The sequence below is a fragment of the Sciurus vulgaris genome (assembly GCF_902686455.1).
Source record: "Sciurus vulgaris genome assembly, chromosome: 3".
In the NCBI taxonomy this organism is placed as follows: domain Eukaryota; kingdom Metazoa; phylum Chordata; class Mammalia; order Rodentia; family Sciuridae; genus Sciurus; species Sciurus vulgaris.
In genome coordinates, this window is record NC_136463.1 from 52440685 (window position 1) to 52466175 (window position 25491).

General features: G+C 38.1%; 2 protein-coding genes across 3 annotated transcripts in view; one reads left to right on the forward strand and one right to left on the reverse strand.

Annotated features, from left to right (window-relative positions):
- The window catches only part of CFAP52 (cilia and flagella associated protein 52), a 47213-nt gene extending 43274 nt beyond the window's left edge, over positions 1-3939 (reverse strand). For both annotated transcript variants that reach the window (XM_079134364.1, XM_079134365.1), the window contains exon 1: positions 3788-3939. In XM_079134364.1, the coding sequence (XP_078990490.1) occupies positions 3788-3857 (70 nt within the window). In that variant the 5' untranslated portion in view covers positions 3858-3939. The remainder of the gene's footprint in view (positions 1-3787) is intronic.
- Positions 3940-4591: 652 nt separating this feature from the next.
- Positions 4592-25491, forward strand: part of STX8 (syntaxin 8) — a 273652-nt gene continuing 252752 nt past the window's right edge. Inside the window, 4 exon segments of the mRNA XM_079134369.1 lie at positions 4592-4743; positions 9384-9483; positions 12860-12954; positions 22866-22976. Coding sequence (XP_078990495.1) covers positions 4727-4743; positions 9384-9483; positions 12860-12954; positions 22866-22976 — 323 coding nt within the window. The 5' untranslated portion in view covers positions 4592-4726.

Consider the following 25491-nt stretch of genomic DNA (forward strand, 5'->3'; position numbering starts at 1 on the left):
TCTTTACCCACTGACTCTAGCTGATTTTAAAGGTTACTTGAATTTAAAGAGGCCAGTCCTTCTTTGATTTAGAATAAAATCTTCCTCCCAAACTTTTACAAAACTTTGCCTATTCTCTTTTCTGAGAGCTGATGTATTAGTCCATTTTCTGTTACTACAACAAAATAGCTGAGACTGGGTCTTTATAATGAAAAGAAGTTTACTTAGCTTACAGTTTTAGGGGCTGAAATTCTAAGATCACATGAAGGGAAAAACAAGACAGGAAGCCGGAGAGATTCAGAGGCCAGTTTACTCTTTGTAACAACCCATTCTAGTAGGGAACTAACCAGGGTACTATGAAAACTACCTTGATCCCTCCCAGAGGCAGTGACCTAACCATCTTCCATTAGGTTCTACCACTTAAAGATTCTACCACCTTACCACTGCCTGTTTTAGTCAGCTTTTTTTGTTGCTGAAACCGAAAGACCTGACGAGAACAATTTTAGTGCAGGAAAAAATTATTTGGTGTTCTTGGTTTCAGGGGGCTCTCAGTTATAGGTGGTCAACTCCATAGCTCTGGATTCAAGGCAAGCAGAACATCATGGTGGAGGAAAGCAGTCCAGGACATAAAATCAAGAAGCAAAGAGAGAGAGCTCTGCTCATCCGGGACAAAATATAAACCCCAAAAGCATGCCCCAGTAACACACCTCTTTCAGCCACACCCTATCTGCCTACAATTACCACCCAGTTAATCCATTCACATGGAATAATGCATTGATTAGGTTAATTCTCTCATAACCCAATCACTTCACCTCTAAACTTTCTTGCACTGTCTCATACATGAGTTTGGGAGGACCCCCCATATCTAAATAATAACACTGCCACACCAGGGACCAAGCCTTGAGCTCATGAATCCTTTAAGGGACAAACTCAAACTATAGCAGCTAGTATAGCCTTTTAAGTAAGCATTTTTCTTTGGAGACAAATACAGAAAACTCAATATCCTGTTACCAAACAAACACACTTATAGATGATAGCCCAGACTAAGAAGAAGAACATTTCTGCACTCCAGATATCTTCCATGCAACTTTTCCCAGTCTCTATTTCTTGAAAGTTAGTCACTATCTGACTTCTCTCTCTACAGGTGAATTTCTCTCGTTTTGGAACTTATATGAATGGAAGACATAATGTGGTCCTCTTTGTGTCCTTGTTTCTTTGATTGCACATTATGTTCGTGAGATTCATCCTTCTTGTCATGGGTAGCAGTCGTTCATGTTTTTTTCTTGCTGTAAAGTAGTCTATTGAGGATTACTACAATTTATTTGCCCTTTCTCTTCTGATGACATTTTGTTGGTTCTAGCTTTCAGCTACTAGAATAATGCTATTAAAATATTCCTAGGACTGGGGAGATAGCTCAGTTGGTAGAGTGTCTTGCTTTGCAAGCACAAGGCCCTGGGTTCAATCCCTGGTACCACAAAAAAAAAAAAAAAAAAAAAAAAAAAAGAGAGAGAGAAATATTCCTATACTCTAGTACCCCTATCTTTGGTTCACTTCCAAGACTTCATTTACATCTGAAGTCTAAAAATATTAAATGAAAATTCCAGAAATAATTAATATATTAAACAACTTCTATTATACTATATTGTTACAATTATTTTATGCTATTTTCATTATTGTTGTTAAATCCTTCTGTGCCTTGTATAAATTAAAATTTTAAATAGGTATATGTATATATAGTCCAAAACACAGCATATGTAGGATTTGGTACTATCCTGGTTTCAGGTACCTGCTGAAGGTCTTGGAACCTATTTCTCATGAATAAGGGGAACCACTGTTTATTTTTTGTAGATATTTCTGTGGCATATATAACATTTGGAGGATACATCAAAGTCTTTAGAATGTACTTATTACTTATTATCAGGAAAAAAGTCAAAGAGCTAAAAGATTTAGCTATGCAGATGTTCTTTGTAGCATTTTAAAATAAATGTAAAAAATAGAATTATGCTAAAAATTAATAATTATTTAAATAAATTATGGCATCATGATGCAACAAAATATATTAACTATTACTTTAAAATTTATAGCATAAAGTACATTAATTTCCAAGGAAAGATTTACACAGCATACTGTTAAGTGAAATAAATTCTGGTTATAAGAAAATGCATAGACACATACACACAAATATGATTCCACTTTCACTTAAAAAATATTTCTATGTAAGTGGGTATTTGAAAGGATCACACCAAAAGATTAACAGTGGTATCTTTGGGAAATGTAATGATGACCAATTTTTCTTTCAGTTTCACTATATTTTTCCAGTTTTCTGAACTCTTCTTCTTAAACATGGCTATGCATTTATCTCTATTCTCAGTCCATAGTGTACTATTTGGTATATTATGGTTCTCAATAAAAGTGTGTTTGACTATATTAAAAAAAAATAAATGATCACAAAAACCAACAAGATGAAAACAATTCCATTAATTTGATCATTCTAAAAGACTAAAGAATTAGTAACTACCATGAAAGACACAGGATGTAATATACCATGTTTGCTCCTGGGGCTCTATAAAACGGCATGAATTCAGTTGCTCAGCTCTGTGTGGCTGTACATGGCTCAGCAGGGAGCCTTTGCAACTCACTGGAGGCCACTCAATTCCTTTACCAGTGATCTTATAACCAGTTCTAAAGATGATCAACATTTCAGAGTATGAAGTGCCACTTTCTGCAGAGATTGTTAAAGTAAAACACTCAAGGGCTATGTCCTAGAATGTGCTCAAAACTTGTCAGCGATTATTCTGCATCTACATGATTATAATTTTAAAATTTTCAGGCATCACAACACATTTATTAAAAAAGTTTGCTTTTTCTAAAATTCAATTAATTGTTTTTTCTCATCCCCCAAATAAACCACACACACAAAACAAAACAAAAACACGGCATCTTCCTCTTTTTTGCGGGGGAGGGGAGAAGAAAGCGTCCTGGGGATTGAAGCCAGGGGTGCTTAATCACACTGAGCCACATCTCCAGCTCGTTTGTTTTTTATTTTGAGACAGGGTCTCACTAAATTGCTTAGGGCCTGGCTAATTTGCTGAGGCTGGACTGACCTTGAATTTGCAGTCCTGTCTCAGCCTCCCGGGCCGCTGGGATTACAGGCGTGTGCCACCTCTTTAATGTGCACAACCACAAGCAGTCACAAATAAGATGTAAGCCCAATGGTCAGGCCTCTCCTGTGATCAAAAACACCTCTTCCTCTCACTCCCCCTGGCGTCCCATTCACTTTCTATCTTGGCTTGAAATCTTCACCTTTGAGAATCCTCACTTCGTGTTACAGGACCCAGATCATCCCCTAAAGCTGTTACTCAAATTCATTTCTCTCCAGCCTGTTCTTAATAGTACATTCGCTAGGATTTTGGAAGTTTCGTTAGTAGGTCCCAGGAGTCAACACAGAGAGCATCCGGCGGTGACCGAGGGCCCAACGACTGTGATGTGCTCAGAGCCAAGGAGGGATGCCCCTGATGGAGAAAGGTCACAACCACCTTACTCATTCTCACGTTCCGGTGAGGAGACATTTGGTCCCTTTTAGGTGCTGGTACTTATCTGAGCAGTTAAAAAAAAAAAAAAAAAAAAGCCATCCCACTCTCTGAGACTCAGAACGAGGAAGTGACTCTCCAAAATCCTTGGGCGAGCGAGGACGCGGTTTCCCCGGTCCTTACTACTGTCCCCGCTCTGCCTTTTCAACGCCGCCCATTTACACTTCGCGTCCTCGGGGTTCCTAACCCGCCTAGCTCGTGGATGCTCCAAGTCTCACCATTGAAACCGATTACCGCATCAAGCTCCAGCTCCGCCACTTCGGCCTCGGGCGAAATTTTCTCATTCATCACCAAGAAAGTCGCGCTCACTCTCTTTCAGCCCAGCTGGTACAGCGTTCTCCCGGTCGTTATGGTAACGGCCGTGCGCATGCGCACCAGATCCACGCCGACGCCGAAACTCTTTTCGGAGTTTTAGTTGCTTTCCTGCGAAAGTAGGGAGGGCTTCCTTTTCTTTCCATTCTGTGGAAATTTGGGGGCTGGGAACTGGGGTGAGCACTAACTGTACCGAACCACTTCCCCTCTTTCCCTTGTAAAGAGCCTGTGACCTTTTGGGTAATTATATAATTAAGCACCTATTGACATTTAAAAAATACTTAAATACAGAGGATTGCATTTGATGAGTGGACTGCTATAAAATAATATGGTAATTGATAATGCATTGGGCCCCTTGTTGGAAGCAGAAATAAAACAATTCTTAAAAAGATTTCTTGAAAAGGCGTTATTTTAAGGTAGAACTTACATATTATAAAATTCACCTAAAGGGGGTTTTAGTAAATGTATACAGTATACATCTATCGCCCCGATCCAGTGTTTGTTTTGTTTTTAAAGCAGGATAAAAATTTAAGGAACAGCGAGAAGGCAGGTTTGAAGCGCTTTCACCTTCCTGGGGAAAAGCTTAGATTCTGTCCAACAACAGTTTTAATTGCGCCAAGTAGTTTGCATCTTTTAGTGGAAAAAAATTGCTCCAACCTACTGTCCTCACAAGGAGTGCTTTTCTTCTTTTTTCCCCTCATAGTTCTGAGGTGCTAGTGCACGAATTCACTTTGCAAACTCCAGGCGGTCGCGCACCGGCCGAACCGCGGAGACTGAGCCGCGCGGGCCGCCGTAGTCAGCTGCTGCGAGCAGGAAGTGTCCGAGCTGCGGGCGGAGGCGGCACGATGGCACCGGACCCCTGGTGAGCCCCGGGTGAGGGCGGCAGTGCTTGGAGGGACCGGGGAGGAGGCCCGGCTTCCAGCGAGCGAGACAGTTGTTCAGCGTTGAGGCTGGAGACCTGTCCGGGTGAAGAGAGTAGCAGCGAGGAGTCTAAGGGGCACTTAGCTTCATCCCGCCACCCTTGGTGTTTACATGGGTGACCCTGGAAGGAGACGGGGTAGACTTCGGGGATGCTGAGGACTTGAGCCGAATCTTAAGAGTATTTCTCCAGCCCTTCTGGGCAGCGTCTCGCCACGGGGATTTCCCGCCTATCCTGGTCGTGGGGGCTGACTGGCGCAGACTTCCCTGGACTTCTGTAAAAGTGAGATAGAAATAATGTTTTGTGAAATGTTGGTGCACCCGCTGAACTCCATAGTGGAGAAACCAAGGTTTAGAATCCACCGTCACCAGCTAGGTAGTAACTAGCTGGACGTAGATCTTGTGGGCCCTTCAAAAACTTGTAGGAATCTGCGAGGGAAATTATGCACTTGTGATAAGGCATTTTACCCTTTCCTGACTTCGTATCATGAAGACTTCCATCAGCAGCTACTTCTGCAGAAAAACAACAGCTAATAAGGGTAATTTTTTTCAGCAGCTAAGTCCCAAGGACTGCATGATGAAAGATACAAGTCGTGATCCCAAGAAACAAATTGATAAACTTAACGAGACTTGACCTTTCTCTTTGATAATTTATAACATTGTAGTTCTATAAAGTTCTTGTTGGAGTATGTCTTATGTTGGTGTTTCTAATATGTTTTATTATTGTTTCAGGCAATGTGTGTAGTAGGAGAATGGATTCCAAGGTCAAAGTCAAATTTACTTGGGATCTAGATTATCTGGATCAGTTGCTGAATTGAACATTATCTTTTTCAACTAATTTTAACAATTGTGTATACTTATAATAGAAAATTTAGAGAATACTAAATATTTGCAGAGAAGAAAATAAATGACATTTTAACTTTTATTTGAAAATAGCTGTTATTGATATTTTACTTTGGATTTATTACTGTAATCTTTATACACACACACACATATGCTTTACAAAACAAGCAGATTTCTCCATATCACCAAATGTTTTCTGTTTTTTTTTTTTCTTTGAGACAGGGTCTTGCTAAGTTGCCTCAGCTGGCCTTGATATTGTGATTATCCTGCCACAGTCTGTTACTTGTCTGGGATTACAGGCATGCACCATGAACACAGGGACTGAAAACATTTTTATGGTGTATATCAGTGATATGAATGATGATTATTTATTTTAGGTTTTGGTTTTGTTTGTTGTAGTTTGCTATTGCAAAATATGTCCCTTTTTTTCCATCTTTTTTCTTTGGCTCCCTTCACAGAAGTAGAAGTATTGGGTTCAAGGTACAAACATTTTTAAGGCCCTTGATATATCTTGCTAGGTTGCTTTCCATCTAGTGGAAGCCAGCTTTTAAAAAGTAAAACTCAGAGATAAGACCTTTTCCCCCATCCCAGAAAACCTGCAGAAAACCAGATCCTGCTACAACATTGCCTTTGTACTACTGAATGCCATAGACCATTGATGACTTCCTTCCTCCTGAGTTGTGTTCTAATATTAAAAATGGAACATAGCAGGTACTGTTTTAATGCCCTACCAAAGCAAGTGATAAACTCTCTGTTTAATTGAAGTAGCAGATGATTACTGTCTCTGAACTGGTTCTTTGCTGAAGTTAATTAGCTTTACTGTTAGAGCAGCTTATTTGTTGATGATACACTGTGGAAAAATTATTTAAACCTTAATAGTTTTATATTCTGGTTGAACTTTTTTTTTATATTGGTAGTGGGTTTTTTTTTTTTTTTTTTTGACGGTTTTGTTATGGAAGGTAAAAGATACATGAAGTAGAATATTGTAATGGGCCCCTTCATACTCATCATCGAATTTCTATAATTATCAATATTCTGTCCTTGTTTGAGCTCCATTCTCCACCTCCATAGCACTTTTTCTTTTCTAGATATATTTTAAAGTAAAACATATATTAATTTAATTGTACATTCAGTGTTTGATAAAAACAAGGACTGGTTCATAGTCTGTAAACTTCTTTTATGCTCCCATTTCCAGTTTCTTAGTCTATGTTTTGGTATCACCATCCTCTTAGTCACCTAGGCCTGAAAACTAATCATTTACTTTTTACTCACTCCTCATAACAGTCTCTATTTTTTTTTAATATCTCTGACCTTTTTTTTTTTTTTTTTTTTTTTTTTGCCCCTATTCCTGCCATAGTCCAGCCTTCTATATCCCAAATACCCTGCAGATTGTAAGATTGGTAAATGGTTGTGGAATTGAATAGCCCAAGAAATCTACTGATCACTGGCCATTACTCTCATGTTCTTACATTACTATTTATATAAGTGGAATTCAGATTAATTTTTCTAGACCAGTACTTTAGGTACTGGGGTGCTTGACACCATGATGAGGTTGCCCATTATCTCTCTAGAGTGCAGTGGTACCTGGGGAGGTTTTCAGAAATCCTCATATCCAGGTCAAACTCCATTCTAATTTAATCAGTACTTGTGGGTAGGGTGGGAGTTAAGCATTGTTTTTTGTTTATTTGTTTGTTTGGTTTTTTAAAAAGATTCCCCAGTGATTCCAATGTGTGTTGCAAAGTTTCAGGGACCACTACTTTTGGGGGACTAACTCGAGAACATGAGAATTGGGAGTAAGATGTCTGGGAGTTTGTCCTTCAACATTTCACATATCTTCAAGGCCTCGCTTTATGTGTTAAAGTGTCTCCTATGGCTCTAAAATCCTCTCATAAGTCAAACCTAATTAGTCTGGTGTTCCAGCTCTGCAGAAACTTAATTTCTCATCTCCACTGTTTTATATTGTACTTTCCTTCCAGGGCCACTACTCAGCCAAGTATGCCAGGCATGTTTTCTCCCCTTGATGTTTGCTTGCTCCACAGCCCTTTTACCTTGTCTAGAATGTGGTCCTCCCTCCTCTCTGAACAAGAGTCCTGTGTTAACCTTGAAGTCAGCCCATTGTGTCCTCCTGAGGCACTCAGTCAACAGGTCCTTCTAGGTCCTGAAATACTTCATTTAAACCTTACATTTGGTAGGATTTTATTATGGAATTTGACATATTTAGTCTGGGACCACCGAATCATATCCAAGCTTCTCTTGTAATAGGTGTTAATATGGAGGAAAATAGGTAAAATGTGGTAAAGCTGGGACCAGGACCCAATTTTCTCCATTAGCCCACTATTAATTATGTCTTATATCACTTGCTCTTTTCTCATATACATATATACCCAAACACATATAAATTTCACTTGAATGATGGCACTTTAGAGTCTAGGGTTAGTGGCTGAGGATCCTGCCTCCTAGGGTCCTTATGAAGTTGATAACATAAAGCTCTCAGCATAGGACCTGGCTCAGATCAGGCACTTAGCTGTTAGCTATTGCTATATTTACCATGGTAAGATTCCTAAGGGAAGTGATTGGAGCATCTTCCTTCATTCTGAAAAACTTATCAGGTTCCTGTCATGTATAAGTGATATGTGGGAGTTGGGAGATTTTTAAGAAATAGACTGATTCTTAAGCAACAATTGGGACATTAGGCCAACAACAGTTTTCAGTATTTTGTAATGGATAGTACTGGAAAATAATGGTCATATAAATACAGTACGATCCATTTTTTTTAGGAACAGAAAGTGAAGTAGGGAAAATGAAATATATTCATGCTTAAGTATTTTCTGCAAAACAGAAGATAGAAGTGCTATGATAGGAGAAAACCAGGGGCTATTGGGAGTTCACTGTGAATCCTTTAAAGTTCCCAACACTGCTAAGTAACAGGTAGGTCGGTATATGTTTTGAGAGAATCTGGCAAACTGAGATGTCAAGCAGACACATGTCTTATGTTGCCAGAGTGTTTTGTTGCAGGACACATAGCACTGCTGTTCCTGGACAGTGGAGCTCTTCCTCAGGCAGATCTCCATGGCTGACCCTCACCTTTCCCAGGGTCCATCTAATCTTAAGTAGCACCTGCCCATCTGTCTGTTCCTTCATTCTACTTCCTTTTTCTTCTTAGCACATGTCAACATCTGACATGTATTGATTTGTTATTTTTTAACCATTCTTCCTTAGAATGTATGTGCCTTGAAAGCAGGGGATTTTGTCCGTTTTGTTCCCCAGCTCTATTCATTCATAGTGTGTGGAACAGTGCTTAGTACAGCACAGGATGTGCTGGAAATGTTTGTTGTGTTTTACAAATGAATGTCTACAAATGCTTTATCATCTGCAGAATATGAGGTTGTTTAAGAGCCCAGGCTCTGGGGCCAGACAGTCTTGGTTACAGCTCACATTCCCCACACGAGCAAGTTCCTCTACCTTTTTGTGCCTTGTTTCTCATGTGTAGATGGATGTGGTAATGGTACGCAATGCGGGTACCCAATGTGGTTGTGTGGATTAAGTGAGTTTTTACAAATGAAGCATTCAGAATGGTGCCTGGTGTCTAGAATTTGGATACATGCTACTCTTAAAGGTCCTGTTTATTATCTTCTCTTCCTGTTTGAACTTGTGACTAGAATTTAAAACTCAACTTGGACATTGCAGACATTTCTTTTAAAGAACCTCAAGCACTTTTCTCTTTGTATGACTTTAATACAGGTTCTCCACATATGATTCTACCTGCCAAATTGCCCAAGAAATTGCTGAGAAAATTCAACAACGAAATCAGTTTGAAAGAAGAGGTGAAAAGACATCCAAGGTAACACCAGGAGATAATTAGTATTAGAATGATTTCTTTGAGCTTTGAGAGGTCTGAAAACCTCAATATATCTGAAGGTGTGTGTGTGTGTATAAATCTTTGAAATTTATTTTTTATGTTGTAGATTTTATCCATTTGCTAAATTATGAATCTTCCCAAGATGTGAAATATTTCGTGTTTCACTCACTGAATTTTACACACTTGCAGTGTTCCTGGGCCTTCTGTTCTGTTGTACTGTGGATGCAGTTGGTAACTGCCAGCATCATACTCAAGTTTTGTTTTTTTTAAATAATGTCTTGGTATCCATTTTTTATGGCCTCCTTTATTACACATAGTCATGGCTTTTCTTACTCTCTTTCATTTCTCCTTCTCTCAAAGTAATTTTGTGAAACATTATTTTAAAAAATGTTGTGCTTTGCCTCAATTCCCACTGCCTCTCCAATAAAAGAACTCCAAATGGGATTTTGAATAGATATGTAACACGTTTATAGATTAAACTGAGGAAGATTTACATTTTTACAATAATGTTTCCTTTTATTTCTTCAGCAATATTTACTCTATTGTTACTATATGCCAGGCACTGTCATATAGCACATGTCAACATCTGTATATTTTTTTAGATTTTGTTGGTCTTGTTAATGTAAATTTTTTTTTTTTTTTTTTTGGTACTGGGGCTTGAACTTAGGGGCACTCAACCATTAAGCCACATTCCCAGCCTTTTTTGTATTTTATGTAAAGACAGTGTCACTGAGTTGCTTAGGGCCTCACAGAGTTGCTTAGGGTCTCGCTAAGCTGATGAGGCTGGCTTTGAGCTCTGAATCCTCCTGCCTCAGCCTCCCCAGATTCTGGAATTACAGGCATGTGCCACTGTGCCCAGCTATTAATGAAATTTAAAAAGAACAATTGAAAAAATTCTATCTAGTTATTACTTAAATTTAGGAATGCCCTGGAGTTTTTTCATTGTATGATTTATAACTATTGAATTCTTTTAAGTAGTCTTTCAGTTATTTCTTTTAACTTTCCTAAGTAGACTATATCTATCTACACATAATGGTACTTTTGTCTCCTTTACAGTTTATCATATAGTCCTTATATGGTTCATTAATTTGTCTCATTGCCTTGACTAGACTGTCTAGACCAAAGTTAAATGATACTGCAGTTCAGGCAGTAGTGTTCTATTTTTACTTTTTCTTTTTTCCTTTACTTTGTTTTTGTTTTAATTTTTCCCATACTGTATTAATCATATATTTTTTTCTATTTTTAATCATTAACACCATAAGCTTTATATTTAGGTTGTCTGGTTTCAGACTGATCTTAATGTACTAGAATAAATTATATTTGGCAATATTGTCCTTTTTAATGTAATTCTGAATTTGTTTTGCTAATTTTTAAAAAAGATTTTTACATTTGGGCTGGGGTTGTAGCTTATTGGTAGAGTGCTTGCCTGGCAGGCACAAAGCCTGTATTCAGTCCCTAGTACCACAAAAAAGAAAGATTTTTGCATTTATAATCTTTGAGTGGGATTGATGTGTGGTTTCCTTTTTTTGGTTATCTCTCTTGGTTAGTGCTTATGACCAGGGCCGTGTATCTTAAAATATGAATTAGGTTTTCAACCTTTTTCTATGTTCTGGAAGCTTCTGTTTAATTATGAAAATGTAACTTTTTCTTGATTATAAAGGTAATCATTTTCTTATAAAATGATAAAAAAATTCCCTTACTTAATAGATATTTGCACTTGGCATTTGGTATATTTAGTTCCTGCATTTTTTCTGTTTGAGTGACATTCTATTTTATGACTTGATTTTTTTTTCTTTTAATAAGTTATGATGGCTGTATTTCTATGCTAACAAATTGAGCTTTGAGTCATATTTTTCCACATTTTAGAGTCATATATGTGCATGTGAATGTGTATTTTTTTTTTTTTTTCTTGGTACTGGGCATTGAACCCAGAGGCACTTTACCACTGAGCTACATCCCCCATCCTTTCAATCCTTTTTATTTTTTTATTTTTGAAGCACACTCACCAAGTTGCTTAGGGCCTTGCTATTGCTGAGGCTGGCCTTGAACTTCAGTCCTTTTGCCTCAGCCTTCTGAGTCACTGAGATTATAGGCTTCCACCAGTGCACCAGTTTAGAAACATATGGCTTTGTACTCCTTCATCTCTTCAATTCTGTAGACTCTTCATAGATGTGGTTGTGTTTGTTGCATGTGTGTGTGTGCATGTATGCGTATGTTTTGAGACAGGGTCTTGCTATGTTGTGCAGGCCTGTCTCAAATTCCTGGGGCAAGTGATCCTTTGATTTCAGCCTCCCTCAAATGCAAGCCATCTTGCCCAGTTTGTTGTGCTTTTTTTGTTTATGTTGCTCTTTACTCTGTAAATGAGAACCCTGCTTTCCTTGACATTCTCCCATAAGTATTGTGGGTGGTTCTTCCTTGGTTTCCAGAGGTTTTAGAATAAGGTCACACTTTTTCTTGGCTGCTGATACCTTGGAGGGTTGCTTGATGTGTATCCCTTAGCCAGCCTCTGACTGTGTCCTTACTGTTCTAAGGAAGGGGCATTTGCTTTCCCCTAAGTTGTGCAATTGCTGCCTTAACAAGGTAGTGAATGAAACCTGTGATGTTCTACCTTTTTAACGCATCTCTGATTTCATCCATGCTTGAATATGTTTTCATTTAAATGGGAAGCTTTGTTTTTACCTTTCCTCATTCCAGAGAGCTCTCTCCCCACCCCTCCTTCATCCTTTAATGTAGTGCTTTGGAGTCACAAACAAAAATTTCCTCTGATTCTTTAGAATGATTGGAGAAAATTCACACAGTCCTGGAGAAAGAGTCATGTGTGGTTAAAATTCCTCTAGTATGGAAAAAACACATTGCTGTAATTGTTCAAATGGTTTGAAAATATACCATTCTGTTCAGAGACTGGTCAGGATGGTAATGGGACTTGATGCCATGTCATTTGAAGCATGGTTGAGGGAACTGGGGTGTTTGCTGTTGAATGAAAACATTTGGGAACACAGTTTCTTGCAAGGCTCCAGGGTAGATTAATAGGATCAATGGGTAGAAGCTCAGGGGACAGAATTTAGACAAGTGTGAGGGCAAACGGACAGTTTCTAGTCAATGTCCATTTTTAGGTATGGACCCAGTAGCCACTAGAGCAGGTTGTAGGGAACATAAGAACCTGAGGTGAGGTGTCTAGACCAGGTGACCTTTGAGACTCCTTATAATCCTAAATTTGTCATTGGGAGGCTAAGGATCTCTTCTAGCCCTTCCTTGATTGAATCATAATCTGTAAAGCCGAATTTCCATGATTTAAGTTAGTAGATTCTACATCTCACCTCTGGACTTGAATACTTAGGATGTGTTCTTTTCTTTTCAGCTTACAGTGACAATCAGAACTTTGTTGCAGAATCTGAAGGACAAGATCGCCCTTTTGAAGGACTTATTGCTCAGAGCTGTGTCAACACATCAGATGTATCCATGTAAACATTTCCACCTCTTTTCTAGAGTGGGAGGAAAAGGAGTCTTATTTTAAGAAAGGAAGGAATCTGGGTGTGGGCTACCCAGATTTTTCCACAACTTGAGGAGGACCTGGTTTCTACACTGTTGCCTGTAATCTTGATTTCTGTTTTAAGTACCTGTTACATGTTTTACAGTGAATATGCTGGCAAGGCAAACCCTACTGAAGTAAAAGAATTAACTTGTTTGGGTATGAACTTCATAGGAAAGGAAGCTAATAAGGGTTTCCGTCAGTGTTAGATTTACAGAGCCCTGCATTGCTCTCTGTCCACTGCTTTGAGGATGACCAGCCGCTGCTCCAACAGCGAAATTTCCTAGGCTGTGATTCTGTTTCTGTGATTTTCAGAGTTTGTAATGATCTATTTCTTCCTGGGGAGGCTGATACCAGTAGAGATCATACAGCATTTTTAACTATTTATGTAGATTATTAAGATGTGACTTGTTGCTGTATTGTTTTTCCAGGAGCACAGATACTGCCCCTAGTTTGAGAGTTTTGGGGTGGAAAGTAGTAGGAACTTGCTTTAAAGCAAGTTGGGCCATCATCTTAATCTCCTCTCAGCTGTCAAGTGTGAAAACCTTTTTTAGAAATTCATAATCTGATCAGTGTAGAAAAATATAGTGGCCTGTTACCCAAATGAACCCTTTAAACCCAAGTTTATATTGGTATGGAAACTAACCTCAAATGGTCTTCTCTCATTTCTCTAAATTGTGAGTAGTTTATACCAAAGATCCAATGTTTAGTATTGACTTTGAATATGTCCCAGCTTTAAATATGGGGAAATGTAGAAATATAGCTTTTCAGGTAAAGCAATTGAAGGTGTTTAAAAAATATATTTTCCCAAGTGTAACTCTTTTTATAATACCAGGAAGGTTGATTTAGATTCGTTTCATGGTTTTCCAAGTAAGCAATTATTAATCCACTAAGGTTTCTAATAAAAGTTTGATTTCAGTAAACAGTTGGGACCTTCTTTTTCACATAGTTGGAATATTCTGATACACTGAGTTTGTAACTTTACCCTCCATCTGGTATTATTTGTTGCTGCCCAACAACAGTAACAGTGTGTTATACCAGGAGCTTTTACTTTACCAGAATCAACACGTACTAAATATGTAGGCGTCAACTAGTTTCACATGGTCAGAGATATTTCCTCTACTCAGTACTGGGAGGTCTCCACATGGGATCAAGTTGTGAAAACTCATTTTAGTTTTATCAAAAGCACATACATGAGAAAGGTAATTATTGTTTCATGGTATAATATTAGTACTTAGGTATTTGCTAGCTCCATTAAGATAATTGGTTAGTATTCATCTTATTTATATGCTAAATCTGCAGGGCAAGAGAAGTATATAAATTAAGAACTCTTACTTTTTCCTATTAATAATGTATGCTAGCTGTTAATTAGAGAGTATTAAGCATGCCACAGTAACAGCTGACTTTGTTCTCCTGAATACTTATAGTCTGACCATCCGCTGAAATCTCTTGGATTTTTGATATTGGGGTAATCTCAGAAATTACCTCCTACTTTTGAATTATGAACTGAACTTTAAAAGCACTGAGAAGAGTTGTCTAAAACATTACAAAAATATTTAGGAACTTTAATGTAAATAACCCAGAGTTTCCTGGGAGAAATAAAAAACTCAACTGAAGTACATCAGCTTTCTTAAAAATTCTATTTTTTTTCAAATAATTCCCTATTGTAACTAGCCAGTATTTCAGGGGGTGGCATGCAGATAATCCACCACATGGGGGCGCTCCTAAACCTCTGTCTTTATAGGGAGCCCATTTCTCTTGACAGAAGGGAAAGGAGGAAGCTTCTGTATTACAACAGCCTCTTTGTAATTCTCCTTCTGCTCCCCGTCTTTCCATTTGCTGACCTTCTTAAATATTTTAAACAATATTATAGCAGTTATCCTCCAGATTTAAGATACATCAGATAGCAAATTCTCATTCCTAGTAGTCTTATATTATTGATTTGTTTTGGTGAGTCCTCTTCTTTACAAAAAGGGCAGTGAGTCCGAGTCAAACTTTGCCCCTGAAGTCACTGATGCAGTTGGAAGGGGAAAGCAGCAGTCTAGCAGAGGAGTTTTTACACTGTAGAGAAGTATCTTGAGAACTTTTAATAATTCCCAGAACTCCACAGCTGGGAGATAGAAGAGCCAGATTTAAACACAAGGCTGTCTGGCCCCAAAATAAGTCATTTAAAACTGAATTCTACTCTAGTAGAAATAATACAGTTAACTGTCACCTGGCACGTATTCAACTAGAATTCTCTATTAATTGGCATGTTGCTGTAGTGCCAAGACAAATTCTTTTTATAATGCAAACCCTCAAGAACCGTATTAATCATCAGAAAGATTAAACAGTGTTCACTGTGGTATATTAGGTATATACTTTATGATGTTGTAATTTCTGGAAAAAAATTTGGCTATAAATCACTTATAGAGTGACTTTTTAATCCTTTTTTTGAGGCATAATTTATGTTGGGTGGCTTTGTAAATGTGAATATTTGAATACCACATTTCTTTATTGTGCTGGATAGTTGAGAGTTTATGATACTTTGCTTAATAAATTAGTGACTTTCTGCATTATGGAGTTTTCCAGATAATACTAGGAATTGCTAGAAAGATAAGTCCTATGAAAATGCTTTCAAAACATTTCATGGAGTTTAGGTATGAGATGTTATGCTCTTTCCTGAAGAAGTATTCTCCTGGGAAGAATGGATGTGAAATTAAAATAAAAGTTCTGTGCTTTTGAATCTGTTAGTTTGCAATTAATAAACCCAAATCCTACAGCCAGAGGGTTTAAAATTTCTGGAAAACATTGGCTTCTATTCACAGTGTTTCTTTGAGATGGAATTATAATGGCCTCACCATTGAGAGAAGGTGCATGCTGCGGGAAGCTATGTGTGAAATTTCAGGTATGCCCAAAATATCCTCAGAACTCGCTTTACATGAAGCTTGTCCTTTTGTTAGCATTTCAAAGTCAGCACCTTTTGGCTCTTTAAATAGAATAAAAATAATCTCTTTACAAAGGGATTCAATATCAGAAGGTATTTTGGTGCCTTAGGAGAAGGCCTGGGGAAATAATTTTTTAAAAAAAATCTATAAATAACTTTTCCCAACTCTGTATTTTAGGGAAAAAGATAGGTAGATAGAGAAACATGGCCATCACTGTGTAATGAATGTGAATGAATGTAGGCATGGAGAGGCTAACTGCATTGATTCTAGAAGTATCCCTGGTGGCTATAGTGGAGGCAAGGTGGTTCCCAAATACTGTGCCTCAAATTCTGTGTTTGGGACAGAGTTTTCACTGCTACCTGGAAGCTTGAGACAAATAAGGAGAAGATAGTGTTTATATATGTAGAAATTTTCTGGCTTGTAGTTAAGTCACATGATTCTAGTTTTTGATGTTAAAATCTCCTTGCTTTTTCTCCATAATAGTAAGAATAGATAGGTTTATTTGATTTCTTTTGTGGGGGTGGGAGCTATATCCTGTTCATACTTAGCAAAATGTATAATTGGTAATTCTAAATTAGTACTTCCCCTGTCTCCAGTTTCTGAAATAGGTGTAGTGGAACAACACTGACTTTGAAACTAGACAGAACTGAGACTGAGAACACAGCAGTTTAGTCTTTCTTAGCCTTAGTTTCATTATCAATTAATTAGGATTAATCTTATTTTGCAAGGTTGCTGTGAAAGTTGGAGAAAGTTGTTTTTTTTTTTGTTGTGGAACCCAGCACCTTGTGCTTGTGAGGCAAGCACTCTACCAACTGAGCTATATCCCCAGTCCAGGGAGAAAATATTTTTAAAGGACCTCACAGGACTAGCCCCCTGTTGTGGTGCATATTCAATAAAAGGTAGTCACCAACACTTAGTAACTGTAACCTTAAGTGAGGTGCTTAAGTAAGTCCTTAAGTAAGTCCTTCTGAGGATTACCTTCTATTTATTATTTATTATTTTATCATTATTGTAAAGATTATTACTGCCAATAAGAATTTGCGGGTAGTCCTTCCTTTATTGAATTTATAATCAGGTAATTTGGTTCTATTAAAGCACATGAATAATAATGGTATTAAAGTTGTACTTGCAAAATGTGATCAGTACTTTGAGGAAGGTGAGGACTTGGCCTGGTACATAATAGATATTTAGTGAAGTTTGTTGACTTTAAAAAAAGTGAGCTATTAAAATCTTCTGGTCTCACAAACTTTAAACTGTCTCCTTGCGGCTCTTCTGTTATAGCATGGAGAAGTAATTATCTGCACCCTTCTTCCTTCTCCAGAGCAATTCATTTACAAAGTAAGACTTACCTACATTTTTAAGTCTTCCACTAAGTTTTAAGGAAACCCAGGAGCTGAAGTGGGTTGGTTTGTGGCAAGGATTCAAAGACCTGTCCACTCCACTGCCTCTTCAGGTCATAGTGTTGACCAGGTTGTAGCCAAGAAGCTGGGCTTAAGCACACTGGGAGTAGTTATTAGTAATGTGAAATCAGGATCTAGTTTCCTTTATAGCTTACATTTCCATGAATTGCCCAGAATTACATTGAAAATCAGCTGAGCCAGTGACAAAGTACCACGTAGTTCTTTCTCCTCCTTATTCTATTCTTTGAATTTCTTCCTTGTTTATCCACCAATTTGGTGGGAGAGGAGGTCTTCAGCACCAGCCACTGATTGTGTGTCTTATTTTCTACTTATCCTTATTTCCTCAGGTACACTCTTGTCCCCACTCCCCTACTCTACCTAACTGTCATAGCTATGTCCACATACATGCAATGTAGATTGTTGCCTGGATGATTCTTTGATCTCTTATTAACATTCTGTTTAGTGTCTTGTGTAGAGGGTCTGTTAATTTAATCTAGTCTTCTGCCTCCCCTCACCCCAATTCCTTATGGCCTGTTCTCTCAATATATTAAAATAAAACAAAATAAAGAAGCAGAGTGTTCCTAATTGGATAGCTTCTCCAGATTTACAGAGAGTCTCTGGGAATATTCTGAGTTAGTATTATAGGTTGAGTGTGCCTTATCCAAAATGGGACTTCTCGTTCCATGCATTTAGATTTGTTTTTTTCAGATTGTGGAATATTTACATATACATAATGAAGTATCTTGGCATGGGACCTAAGTCTAAGCACAAAATTTATTTATGTTTCATATATACTTTATGTACATAGCCTGAAGGCAATTTTATACAATATTTTTAATAATTTTGTACATGAAACAAAATTTCCCAGTATGGAATTTCCACCTGTGGTATCATATTGGTGTTCAAAAAGTTACTGATTTTGGAGCATCTCAGATTTTGAATTTTTGGATTAGGGGTACTCAACTTATACCAGTACTGTTTTTTCAGGATTCTAAGAAGTGACAAAGTAAAGTGGGCAGTGCTGGCAGCCCCAAAATGGAGAAACCTTTCAATTTTTGGTGCCTAGCATGATGTGGTACAGAAGGCCCTGACCAGGGGCAGAAAGAGTTTAACTCTACCCAGCTTTGCCATTAACCATCAGAGCAACTTAGCCCTGCTGGACCTTAATTCCCTGTCAGAAAAATGAATTCAATTTGGGGATCTCAAAGGCCTCTTCCTGCATCAAATGTCTGTGATTCTCTACTTACTAACCTATAAAATATAATTAACAAGTTTAATGCCTTTGAAATTGATCTTCTTTAGTTGTTGGTTCATTCTAAACTTTAGTTTGTTTTTATGTACAGTCCTGGGGATTGAACCCAGGGGTGCTCTAGCACTGAACTACATTCCCAATCCTTTTCATTTTTATTTTGAGACAGGGTTTTGCTAAGTTGCCCAGACTGCCCTTGAACTTATGATCCTCCTGCCTCAGCATCCTGAGTAGCACCACAGCACCTGACTTAACATTAGTTTAATTCTGTAACTAGTATTTATTAAGTATTAAAGATTACCTTGAATTCTTTTATTATACAAAGTACTTTCTACCTCTAACTATACATTTTGAGAGTGATTCCTCTTTATTCCACTTCCATATCCTGCCCCATCTCATTCTTCATAGTTAACAATGTCAATGGTTAGTACTTCTCAGCCCAGACTTTTCTAGGCATGAAATATGTACATATAAATATAAAATTCTTTTGATGATAAAAGGATCATATTGTACAGTTAGTTCTGAAACTTTTGTTTTTATTAATGAACCAATGGCAGAGTCACACAATACAAAACAATGTTCAGTCTCCCTCATACTCTGAATTTTCAGTTTTCCTTCTTTAGAGGCAGTTATTTGTATATTTTTCAGAAATTTTTGTTGTATGTACAAACATTTCTTGGATTTATTTTAATAAAGTGGGAGCATACAATTCTCCATTTAGCTCCTTGCTGCTATTACTGCTACCCCCTTTCTTGGGTTAATACTGTATTTAAGAGCTTATTCCACATCAAATAATTCATATGAATGCTCATAAATGCTCAAAAATGTTAATTTGCCATTACTATCAGTAGCAGTTTTCCTATTCCTTTTTTTAATTTATTTTAATTAAAAACCATAAATTTACATAGGGCATTATTGTTTGATTCATTCTGTTTTTTCTTTTTTAGTCTGCAAAACCTTCCTTTGCACAAGATGCACTAGTTCCTTATTGGTGAACTTTTAGGATATTTCTAGTTTGGGGCTATTATAAATAATGCTGCAGTGACCATCTTTTTTCCAAAGTCCTGGTATGGAGTATGAATGTATCTGCAGGAGAAATTCCTGTTAAAAGAATGTACTTTTTTTTTTTTTTTTTGCTGGGTGAGGTGGCACATGCCTGTAATCTCAGCAACTCAGGAGGCTGAGGCAGGAGAATCACAAGTTCAAAGTCAACCTTAGTAACTTAGCAAGATCCTGTCTCAACATAAAATTCAAAAGGGTGGGCTGGGGATATGGCTTAGTGGTTAAGCTCCCCCTGAGTTCAATCCCTCATACCCATTATCTCCCCCACCCCAAAAAAAAAATCAAAAGGACTGGGAATGTAGTTCAGTGATAGAGTACTCCAAGGTTCAAGCTCCAAAACCACAAAACAAAACAAAAAAAGTGACTTTTAAATTTTGTTAGATATATAGAAGGCAGTTTGGAGTTGGTTGAACCTGTCTATATCACCACTGTGAATTTAGGAGAATTCCTGGTTCCTTGGCCCTTTCCCAAACTTTCTTGAGCATAGCATATTAGACAAGGCTGACTTTAGAATGTAGTTAGTAGTTTATACAATTTAAAATTCTCGTTTTGTCTTATATAATTTTGTGGGGGGCTGTGCTAGGGATTGAACCCCAGGGCCTTGTGCATGTGAGGCAAGCACTTTACAACTGAGCTATATCCCCAGCCCTTGTCTTATATGATTCTTATCACAGCTTCTGTTACTTCTGTAATTTGTGTGGAACTTGTTTTAGATGGAAAAGCCTTCTGCTTTACTGACAGTTTGCCATTGATTTGAAAGACATGGATATTCTTGATATTGCATTGATCAAAAGGATAATATTTGACTCTTTTATTAATACAGAAAAATATTTAAGGTCATTGTTTTTGAGGTACTGGGGATTGAACCCAGTGATGCTCTACCACTGAGTCACATCTCTAGCTCTTTTTATTTTTTATCTTGAGACAAGGTCTTGTTAAGTTGCCCAGGCTGACTTGGAACTTGTGATCCTCCTACCTCAGCCTCCTGAATTGCTGGGATTACAGGTATATGTCACTGTGCCTGGATGAGATCACTGTTTATTAGTTATAATTACTACTTCATGGTTTCCAGGATAGGGTACTTAGTGACTGTCATCAAGTGGGAAATGGAAAAGTAATGGTAGTCATTTGACCCAGGGAAGTGTAGCATTCTGGAATGTTAAGAGAACTCATTTGTTGTTATTTTTCTTTTTTAAATATCTAAAGCCATTATCAGTGCTCAACTAGATTGTTTTGGGGCATTTATGATTTTTCAAACAACTGTTGTTGGAAAATTTTGCCTGGGTATGTTTACCATCTAGTCAGTTCTTTAATGTACAAAATGAGCAACAAGATTTATAGATTCCCTGGGCTATAGTTTTCCCATCCAGGCAATGTTGATGCTACTACTTGATTCTGTCAATTCCTCAGAAACTTTTAGACCAGAATGCAATTTTTTTTAACCCTTTTTAAGAGGAAAAGTGTAAATCCAAAGCGGCAGTCTCACTAATATCCAGCTATTATTACTAGGACTAGGTATTTGTTGTCAGGGCTTGTTTGAATCACCAGCCTTCCATGTCTAATTAAAGAAAGGTCACAGCCAGGCATAGTGGTACTCACCTCTTATCCCTCCTTAGGTTGAGGCAGGAGGATTGCAGGTTTGAGGCCAACATGGGCAACTTGAGATCCTGTCTCAAAATAAAAAATAAAAAGGGTTGGGGATGTAGCTCAGTAGTAGAGCACCCCTGGGTTTCATCCCCATTAACACCCCCCACCGAAAAAGAAAAAAAAAAACCCAAACAGCCAAAACAAGAAAACCAAAGCCCACTTGATAAAAAAGTAAAAGACAGTTAAAACCTAGTTGAAGTGTGTTTGCTTTTTGTGTCCAGTGCCAGCTATATCCTTTCAAAAGTGTTAGCTTTCTCTATTCTTTTTCTTCATGGCAGAATTTTTCTTCTTCAACATTTCCTTTACTTTGTTTTTTAAAACACCCGCCCCACACACACTCATGTACTTACACACACTCATGTACTTACACACAGCCTTAAGCCTAGAAGGATTTGTGTAATTTGTTTCAAGAAAGTGTATAAAACTAGATTTAAGAGCTGAAGGTATAGCTCAGTGGTATCCTCAGCTTAGCATGCATGAGGTCCTGGATTCAATCCCCAGCACCAAAAAACAAAACTTTTGGATTAGGTTCTGATTTATTATTGTCATTTTTAAACCGTCACTTAAGAATTGGAAAGCTGGGCATGGTGGCCCACACCTGTAATCCCAGCCACTCTGGAGGCTGAGGCAGGAGGATCTCAAGTTTCAGGCCAGCCTGGGCAAATTTAGCAGGACCCTGCCTCAAAATAAAAAAAATAAAAAGGGCTGGGATGTCGTTCAGTGATAGAATAGCCCTAGGTTCAATCCACAGTACCAATAAATAAATAAATAAATAAATAAATAAATAAGAATTATAACAGCTGATCTGGTGTTACATATAAAAAGAGATCCCCAAAAGTAAAGTAACTGATTTAAGATTGTAGATAATGGACAAAATAGGACTAAAATTCTAGTCTTTGAAATTCCTACTTGAGCATACTTACAAGAATTTCTTTGTAATTTTCCTTAAAGATCATGTAATATATATAAACAAGGAACTGATGGTGACAATTTTTACAGCAAATTATCCATAAAGTGACACTTTAAAATATATAGTCCTGGTCTATTACCAGGTGTTAAAAAGTAGGCAATTTAAAACATGGTATCTTGGAGCTCTCCCCCGCCCCAAGTTTGATCTCAGTTGGGGATCAAACTCAGGCCTTACATACACTAGGCAAGTGCTCTACCACTGAGCCCTATCCTCACACCTATCTTAGGAAAACACCCTTGAACACTGACACCTAAAACTCAAAACCTAAAGAATCACTGAGCCAGACTGCTTGTTTGGGCACTGGACGGAAAATATTTACTTCGTGTATTTCTCAGTGCAAGAATTTCTGTAGTGATCTGTCAATGTTCATACATTCCTTTGCAATAGTATTCGCAAGGTCATTTACCTGGAGAATCAGTGGAGTTGAAAGTCAGAGCAGGAAAAGCTGAAGAACAGGTCTCTTCTGGATAGTAGTGATTAGAATGTAAGAGCTGCAGGTGACTTGAAGAGAGCCTTTAAAAACATAATAGGTAAAACCAGGTAACACATCCACCACTGGACCTTAACAAGGTGTCCTCAGAACACAACTGGAAGGGGATCGAAGACAGAACCTACTGGATGATCTTGTAACACGTGAGAGACTACTTCTGGCATCCTTTAAGAATGAGGGTGCAGAGCCAGACCTAATCAGGTATGATTTTTTTTTTTTTAAACAGGAATTACTTGGCGGGTACAGATTTACTTGCTGTTATTACAATTGTTTCCAGAATGGTTTTAGATCTTTATAAAATCTTTTTGGTTCATTTGGAGTGTTTGAGTAATTTTTTATTCAGTTTAATTTTTATTTTCTAGATTTTTTTTTTTATTGTAAACAAATGGGATACATGTTGCCTCTCTGTACATGGTGCAAAGGCATACCATTTGTGTAATCATAAATCCACATACAATAATGTTGTTTGATTCATTCTGTTATTTTTTCCCCTTCCCCCCACCCCTCCCACCCCTCTTTACCCTCTATACAGTACTTTCTTCCTCCATACTTGCCCCCCTCCCTAACCCTAACTCTAACCCTAACACTAACACTTCCCTCCCCCCCATTATGTGTCATCCTCCACTTATTAGCGATATCATTTGTCCCTTGTCTTTTTGAGATTGGCTTATCTCACTTAGCATGATATTCTCCAATTTCATCCATTTGCCTGCAAATGCCATAATTTTGTTATTCTTTATGGCTGAGTAATATTCCATTGTATATATATACCACAGTTTCTTTATCCACTCGTCAATTGAAGGGCATCTAGGTTGGTTCCATAGTCTGGCTATTGTGAATTGAGCAGCTATGAACATTGATGTGGCTGTATCTCTGTAGTATGCTGATTTTAGATCCTTTGGGTATAGGCCAAGGAGTGGGATAGCTGGGTCAAATGGAGGGTCCATTCCTAGTTTTCTAAGGAATCTCCACACTGCTTTCCAGAGTGGCTGCACTAATTTGCAGCCCCACCAGCAATGTATGAGTGTACCTTTCTCCCCACATCCTCGCCAACACCTGTTGCTTGTATTTTTGATAATCGCCATTCTAATTGGGGTGAGATGGAATCTTAGGGTGGTTTTGATTTGCATTTCTCTTATTACTAGAGATGTTGAACATTTTTTCATATGTTTATTGATCGCTTGTACATCTTCTTCTGTGAAGTGTCTGTTCATTTCCTTAGCCCATTTGTTGATTGGATTATTTGTATTCTTGGTGTAGAGTTTTTTGAGTTTATTTTCTAGATTTAGTAAACTGAGTATGTTTAGTTGTATCCCATATTGGGTAGAACATACTCAGGAGAATACAGCATCAGAAAATTTGATTTGCATTCTTTGGTTGAATTTTCTGCATTGTTAGCTGCCTTATAAACTCCTGAAGTCACTACTTAATCAATGTGGGGACATGAGTTTTGTTTTTAAATTGGTGTGTTGAAAAAAATGTGGTCCTAGTAAGACTGTAGTCTGGGGCTCATAGAGGTAGGGGTTTGCATTGGTTGGGTTCTTTTCCTGGCTCTTTGCCAGTGAGTGATTCACACACTAACAGAGCTTACAGCTGCTCAGAGCTGAGCTCTGTTGGAAGACCTGGAGAAGGGGTCTGACTTTCAAGGATGCAGTTAATGAACCATAAATTGTTACATCTTTACAATTGGCCTCCCCCCTGCTTCTTGAATTCTCTTAACTTCATTGTGGAAACCATCCCAGAAGGGGTGATGTGTTCATTGTGGAGAAGCTGCTAGTTTGCTTAGTTCCTCATAAAGAATAATAAGTTCCCTGAGGGCAGTGTTGTTTTATTTACTTGTTTATTTGGTACTGGTGATTGAGCCCAGAGGTACTTTATTACTGAGCTACATCCCCAACCCTTTTTCATTTTGAGACAGGGGCTCTTTAGGTTGGTGAGGCTGGCCTTGAGCTTGTGATTCTCTTGCCTCAGCCTCCTGAGTCTCTGGAATAACAGGAGTGCACCTCTGTGCCCAGCTCAGGGCATTGGTTTTTGACCCTAGACTTGCACTACCAGGCTTCTCTCCAGCTCAGGCCCAGTGGGGGTCTCAGGTGATTCTCGTAAGCAGTCAGGATTGTACCCTACCCTAGGACAAATGGAAGCGATCCAACACATTTTTTCCCACTGGTCCCAGGCATCTTAGGAGTAAACAGTCCAAGGTTTTCAAAAAGAAATTATGAAATGCAAGAAGTTAGATGAAATGTTAAGTTGTTTCTGTGGAGAAATGAAACGTGGAGTCGGCACTGGAGGAGTTGTGGTCTGCTCTGGGCAGTGTCCTAGGCAGGGTTCTCAGTGTAGACTGCAGCTTGTGGTGGGCTGATTAACTGTGGCTCCGAATAGTCTCTGCAGTATTCAGTCCCATGGATGCAGAAGTGGATGACAGTGATCTTGGCTAGAGTAATAGAATAGTTGAGCAAAGGAATCCAAGAGGGGCCATTACATTAAAGGAAGAGGTCTGTTTAGTTAAGAAAATAATAGGGGCATGTTAGGGGGAACATGTTTCATGGTGGAGAGGGGGTCAAGAAGAGAGAAGGTGGTCAGAAGGGAGAAAAAGCATTTAAATAATTGTACTTGGTCATGGCAGAGGTGGTCATGATAAATAGTAATTTTTATCATTTAGTAAGAGTCTGTTAGGAGGCCAGGAAAAAAAAAATCTGTTAGACACCAGACTCCACTT